Source organism: Toxorhynchites rutilus, chromosome 2 (assembly GCF_029784135.1).
Source record: "Toxorhynchites rutilus septentrionalis strain SRP chromosome 2, ASM2978413v1, whole genome shotgun sequence".
NCBI classification, from domain to species: domain Eukaryota; kingdom Metazoa; phylum Arthropoda; class Insecta; order Diptera; family Culicidae; genus Toxorhynchites; species Toxorhynchites rutilus.
This window is the reverse complement of record NC_073745.1, coordinates 253,375,339-253,382,580: the sequence shown is the minus strand read 5'-3', so window position 1 is coordinate 253,382,580 and position 7,242 is coordinate 253,375,339. Positions and strand designations below refer to the sequence as shown.

General features: G+C 39.8%; 2 protein-coding genes across 2 annotated transcripts; one reads left to right on the top strand and one right to left on the bottom strand.

Moving 5' to 3' along the window:
• The first annotated feature begins 3,128 nt into the window (after positions 1-3,128).
• LOC129769581 (uncharacterized) lies at positions 3,129-4,849 on the top strand. Its single transcript, XM_055771942.1, has 3 exons — positions 3,129-3,304; positions 3,358-3,541; positions 3,608-4,849. Coding segments are annotated over exons 1-3 (744 nt in total). The 5' UTR covers positions 3,129-3,302; the 3' UTR covers positions 4,166-4,849.
• A 179-nt stretch (positions 4,850-5,028) lies between these two features.
• LOC129766820 (putative nuclease HARBI1) lies at positions 5,029-6,393 on the bottom strand. The gene is made up of 4 exons (XM_055767417.1): positions 6,055-6,393; positions 5,558-5,990; positions 5,350-5,494; positions 5,029-5,288 (listed from the first exon to the last, which is right to left on the bottom strand). The coding sequence occupies exons 1-4, from the start codon at positions 6,165-6,167 to the stop codon at positions 5,029-5,031; spliced, it is 951 nt and encodes a 316-aa protein (XP_055623392.1). The 5' UTR covers positions 6,168-6,393.
• Between the last annotated feature and the right edge of the window lie 849 nt (positions 6,394-7,242).

Sequence of the window (7,242 nt, the reverse complement as noted above, 5' to 3'; positions counted from 1 at the left end):
TTGTGTTTCATTCGTATGACAGCCCCCCTTAGAGAGAGGGGGTGGAGTATCTTACCACTATAGAAACATTTATTGCACCCTAAAACCTCCACATGCCAAATTTCGTTCCATTCGCGTGATTAATTCTCGAATAATGCAGAAATTTGTGTTTCAATTGTATGGCAGCCCCCCCTTAGAGAGGGGGTGGAGTGTCTTACCACCATACAAACATTTATTGCACCCTAAAACCTCCAAATGTCTAATTTGGTTTCATTCGCGTGATTAATTCTCGAGTAATGCAGAAATTTGTGTTTCATTCGTATGACAGCCCCCCCTTAGAGAGAGGGGGTGGAGTATCTTACCACTATAGAAACATTTATTGCACCCTAAAACCTCCACATGCCAAATTTCGTTCCATTCGCGTGATTAATTCTCGAGTAATGCAGAAATTTGTGTTTCATTCGTATGACAGCCCCCCCTTAGAGAGAGGGGGTGGAGTGTCTTACCACCATACAAACATTTATTGCACCCTGAAACCTCCAAATGCCTAATTTGGTTTCATTTGCCTGATTAATTCTCGAGTAATGCAGAAATTTGTGTTTCATTTGTATGGCAGCCCCCCTTTTGAGAGGGGGTGGAGTGTCTTACCACCATACAAACATTTATTGCACCTAAAACCTCCACATGCCAAATTTCGTTCCATTCGCGTGATTAATTCTCGAGTAATGCAGAAATTTGTGTTTCAATTGTATGGCAGCCCCCCCTTAGAGAGGGGGGATGGAGTGTCTTACCACCATAGAAACATTTATTGCACCCTAAAACCTCCACATGCCAAATTTCGTTCCATTCGCGTGATTAATTCTCGAGTAATGCAGAAATTTGTGTTTCAATTGTATGGCAGCCCCCCACCCCTTAGAGAGGGGGTGGAGTGTCTTACCACCCTACAAACATTTATTGCACCCTAAAACCTCCAAATGTCTAATTTGGTTTCATTCGCGTGATTAATTCTCGAGTAATGCAGAAATTTGTGTTTCATTTGTATGGCAGCCCCCCTTTTGAGAGGGGGTGGAGTGTCTTACCACCATACAAACATTTATTGCACCTAAAACCTCCACATGCCAAATTTCGTTCCATTCGCGTGATTAATTCTCGAGTAATGCAGAAATTTGTGTTTCAATTGTATGGCAGCCCCCCCTTAGAGAGGGGGGATGGAGTGTCTTACCACCATAGAAACATTTATTGCACCCTAAAACCTCCACATGCCAAATTTCGTTCCATTCGCGTGATTAATTCTCTAGTAATGCAGAAATTTGTGTTTCAATTGTATGGCAGCCCCCCCTTAGAGAGGGGGTGGAGTGTCTTACCACCATACAAACATTTATTGCACCCTAAAACCTCCAAATGTCTAATTTGGTTTCATTCGCGTGATTAATTCTCGAGTAATGCAGAAATTTGTGTTTCATTCGTATGACAGCCCCCCTTAGAGAGAGGGGGTGGAGTATCTTACCACTATAGAAACATTTATTGCACCCTAAAACCTCCACATGCCAAATTTCGTTCCATTCGCGTGATTAATTCTCGAATAATGCAGAAATTTGTGTTTCAATTGTATGGCAGCCCCCCCTTAGAGAGGGGGTGGAGTGTCTTACCACCATACAAACATTTATTGCACCCTAAAACCTCCAAATGTCTAATTTGGTTTCATTCGCGTGATTAATTCTCGAGTAATGCAGAAATTTGTGTTTCATTCGTATGACAGCCCCCCCTTAGAGAGAGGGGGTGGAGTATCTTACCACTATAGAAACATTTATTGCACCCTAAAACCTCCACATGCCAAATTTCGTTCCATTCGCGTGATTAATTCTCGAGTAAGAGAAGGGGGTGGAGTGTCTTACCACTATAGAAACATCCCTAACCCTAAAAAAGGGGGCAGGGGTCTCAAACTATCACGAAAAACTTCCCTGGCCTCAAAAACCCCTACATACCAATTTTCATGTCGATCGGTTCAGTAGTGTCCGAGTCCATAAGAATCGGACAGACAGACAGACAGACATACAGACACACAGAAATCCATATATACAGGGTTTTCCATTTCGGGCTTCCGAAAGTATACAACCCTGCGCTGACAACCGTTTGACATAGCTGTCAACCAAAGCGTCATATCGTTAGTTGAATGTCTGCCATTTTACAATATGGATCGTTTTAGCATCGCACGTGTTAATTTTGTTCAATTATACTATAAAAATGATGAAAAACCGGCAAATGTTTTTCGATCATTACGGACGGATTTTGGTCGTCATGGACGGCCTACAGAGCATACAATCGCTAATGTAGTGCGTAAATTCGAACAAACTAGATCCGTAGCAGATATTGTGAAACCTGTGCATCATCGTAATGTGCGTTCGGCCTAAAATATTGCTGCTGTTACTGCCAGTGTGGAGGATGACCCGAATGTTTCGATTCCACGGCGTGCTCAGCAATTGGGCTTGTCAAACACATCATTGTGGCGAATTTTGCATTTGGACTTGCACCTACATCCATATTAAGTCCAGCTGGTACAAAAATTAGAGCGTGGTGACCATGGAATGCGTCGGGCATACGTCGATTGGGTGAACGAACAACAGCAGCAAAATGCTGAATTTTCGCATCAAATTTTCTTCAGCGATGAGGCACATTTCGAGCTCGGTGGCTATGTGAACACACAAAATTTCCGTATATGGGGCTCAGAAAATCCACACGTGATTGTTGAGAGGCCATTGCATCCGCCAAAAGTCACTGTTTGGTGCGCATTATGGTTTGGTGGAGTCATCGGGCCGTATTTCTGTGAAAATGAGGACGGCGAGACGGTAACTGTGAATGGTGAGCGCTATGGCCGCATGTTAACCGATTTTTTTTTGCCACAGAAGATTTTTGAAGATATGGATACGGATGACATGTGATTTCAGCAGGACGGCGCCACGTGGCACACAACACGCCCGAACATGGCCATATTGCGAACGAAATTTGAGGGACGCATAATTTCGCGTTTTGGTGATGTCAATTGGCCATCCAGATCATGCGATTTGAACCCGCTAGACTTTTTTTTGTGGGGTTATGCGAAAGACCGTGGTGTCTATTCTGTATTTCAATCGATTCGAAATATTTCGAACGACTTGGTAAATTCCATTCCCTGTTTCGTTCGAGGTGTTTTCAAATTCGAATACCTTTCGTTCGGACTGTTTTGTTTTCGAACATCTTTCATTCGAATCAAACCAAACGTCAAACCCACTTTGTTTATGAAGGAGTGAATAATTTCCGCAGCGGATGAGCGGTGAACTGCAAAAATGTAAGCTAATTTTTAATCATTTTTTTCTTTAAATTAATTTTAACGTTCAACAGGGAAAAAAACAAAAACAAAACAACCACTAAAAATCAGTTCGAGCGGATTGTGCTGCTTCTGGAGCAAGAGCCGGACATAGCAAAGGGTTTCTCCCGAGGAAATTCCGGACCCTTCTGGGATGATCTGGCGGCAGAAGTCAATAGTTTGGGACCGCCTATTCGCGATGGAAGTGGATGGAAAAAGGTATATACTAAAACGAATCCGAAACATATGTTTATAGTCTTATTTTTGCCCTGGTTTTCTGTGTAGGTTTGGGCGGACTATAAGTCCGGATTAAAGCGAAAACTCGCTCACAACAAACGGGAGCAGAGGGCGACAGGTGGAGGACCCAATAAAATTATCAATTTGTCCGAGCTGGAGGAGCAGGCAGTTCTACTAACTGGGTTACTTGCGACCGTGGAAGGAATCCCGGGTACCTCATCTCATGGAACACAGTTGGGTTCGCCTTCGGGTGAACCTCAAGCTGCAGACCAGGAAAATTTTATATATTATGGTACTTCCGACGAGTGTGACGGTATCAATAATACCATTCACTTCCAGCCCTCTCAGCCGAAAAAATCCAGACCTTCTACCACGAGGCTATTAGAGCTGCAAGTCGAGCAACAAAACAAATTTCACACCAATGTGAAATCCCTGTTAAAAAACACAAACAAGAATTTGAGTGATCTGGTTCATTATCAGCGCCAATCAGCTCGAGCGATTCTTTCCGTGGATGCCACACTCAAAGAACATCTGAGTGAACAAAAACGGCATAACCACGAGATGGAGAAGATCGCGCTGGAGAAATCAATAGCGACAAATCCTTGAAACGCAGATTGCGTATATTTCAGAACATTAGAATAATGTTTCAAAATATCAGTGATCTGATTTTTTATCTTTATATTGTAACTCAAGTATAAAAAAATGAAAAAAGTTCTAATCGTATTTTTATATCTTTCCATGGAAGAAAAATCTTACTTAATTTTTTCTTTGAAGTTTGTTTGGAATAGCATCAAAATTATATAAACTTTTTTAAAATTCACGAATTTCGCCTATAGTTTATGGAACTTCCTTAACCCCTTCACGTACAACATTGAACTTCACTCGTTGTTTCTCGATGTGAAATAATTACATAGCTTCAGGCATATGATGAGGATACCGACAACTGAAGATTATCAAATTTCCGTTATTTAAAAAAAAAATTGAATGAGCTAAAAATATAAAATATAATTTGAATATTATAATTAAAATAAAAACGAACGAGTTAGTACGTAGTAATAACTCCTTCGTTTTTATTTTAAACACAACATGTATTTGCTCATCATAGGGCACCCATGTTAGATACCCACACTCAGCAGAGTAGCGGAACGACTCGAAGTGCTCGTTTTGGGCCGTGCTGTTGGAAATTAAATCGTACAGCAAGGGGTTAAAACAACGCAAAAAGTATTAACAATGGTTATTTGAATACTTGGCCTGCTTACGAGAAATCGATAATGACATGTTCTCAAAGTGTTGGCAGGAATAAGAGTAAATAATTCTGCCGAAACCATAGTTAAGTAAGGAAGACACTTCCTTTTCCGGTGGTTGTTATTTATTTGAGCATTTGCAAACAAGTTAGATGAAATTTAACAGTCATAAATATTAATTTAAACAAAAGTTTATTATGTAAACAGCTGCATAACATATTATAACTACTGAGAACGACCAAATTCTAAGCATATATTGTGAAGTGCACAGCATACATTTATAATTTGAGCGCATTTAGTAGGATTGTAGTGAAGTTGTCTCGCGCCAAGGATGCATCTAAACCGATTTTTTAGTAAACCGATTGTCCGCTCGACGATAGCACGACCCAAGGCATGCCTGCGATTAAAATCGCTCTCCAAACTCCCTTCCTCCGCTGCTCTGAATGGCGTTACTAACCAAGGTTCCGATGGATAACCAGCATCACCTGAAAATATTTTATCACACAGTACATACAAGTATACTAAAATATTGTAGTTGAACATTACCTAGAATCTTAGTATTAACTTCACCATTTTGGTGAAGCTGCTCAAAGTGAGTTCTTGCAGGGCTTACACGCCATATATGAGAGTCATGATTAGATCCCTGGAAGGTAGGATCAACGAAACGAATCCTTTGCTGATCGTCACAAACCTATGTTGATAAAAAAGAGTATTTGTTCATTGATTTGTTAATTCAAATACTAATAATACTTACAATCAGAACGTTGAGACTATAAAATCCCTTCCGATTAAAAAACAAATTTCGATTCAGCTTAGGTGGAATAATTTTTACGTGGGTTCCATCCAAACACATAATAACACCCGGAATTGATGTTTTCTGATAGAAGTGTAGTTTAGCACGCCGCTGTTCGTCTTCCGTCATATTTAGGGAAATCCATTTCTTACACAGTGTCCGCTCCAGAATGTTAAGCATTTCAGTCAGCACCTTGGAAAATGTGGGCTGTGCTATGGCAATGTGATAATCTTGCCCTGCTCCATGTTGATAATTTCCTTCAGCAAAGAATCGCAAACATGCTGCGAGTTTCACCTCCGTGGATAGACCACCTTTCCTTGTGGTAAGGCAGTTCTCAATTTCCTCTAAAACGTACCGAAAAGCTTCCTTACTTAGACGAAAACTTTTGATGAATCTGAATAAGGGCAAAATTAATCAATAAGAGAAACAAACATGGGATTTTTGAGACGGATACTTACGCTTCATCAGAAAGTTTTATGAAGTCGGTTGATTTTCGGTGGTTTCGCCGATGGTAGCAAGGCATTCCAATTTCTTCTTGCTCCGCCAAAATCGGTAACAAAACGGAATCCATTGAACGAGAAAATTTTCTCACAAATTTCTCTTAGGATCAAAAATTAACTGAAATTCAACTCGCACTCGCCGCTATTTAATACGGTGTTTCTTTTTGTTTATCGGTTTTTGACAGATCGATGCATATTCGAAATTTTCTAACACTTTCGTTCGAAACGAGCAAAACGATTGGAATAGGGAATGGTAAATTCGAAAACGATCGAAATATCACTTTCGAACGAAATAGAAATCCGTCGGAATACAGAATAGGCACCCGTGTCTATGCCAACTCTCCGCAAACTCTTGAACATTTGAAAGACAACATTCGTGAAGTTATAACCGAGATACCGCCCCATATGTGCCGAAAAGTCATCGAAAATTACCTGTTCCGGATCAAGGTGTGCGAGGGAGCCCTAGGTGGACATTTGAATGATGTTGTATTTCACACATAATGGCATAAACCAAACTTTAATTTGAAATAAAAGTTTCATTGAAATTCGAATTCTAAGTGTGTTTTATTTCAATTTACTTTCGGAATTTAAAGTTGGAAAACCCTGTATATATATATATATAGATGTTATTTTCTTGCCTCTTTCAGTAGTGAAAATAATATAAATGTTGACAATGGTTGAATCAAAATAGGAAATTCGAGAGCACAATCAAAAACAAGTTGAAAAATGCTTTGTTTCTGCATGTGAGAACTACTTTGGAAATACCGGAAGTAAAATAGTTTTAGGTTACCTTATCGTATGATGATAAGGTAACCTAAACCTCAAAAACAAATCACATATATTTCACTTCCGGGCTTTTCAAGGTAGTTCTCACATGCAGGAACCATGCATTTTTCAACTTGAAACGCTCGACTTTCCTTTTTTGATTCAACCATTGCCAATATTTATACAGTTTCACAAATGAAAGAGGTAAGAAAATAACATGTTATATATGAAATTGCGCAGAATTAAATCCTGGATTTGTATGGGTATAGCATCAAGACAACATTAAACGAAATAAAAAAGCATCAAAAATATCGTGAAAAAATGCGACCGGAGAAAAAGCATTTGTTTACACAAAGCAGTGCTGGCAGCGCTGCTGTTATT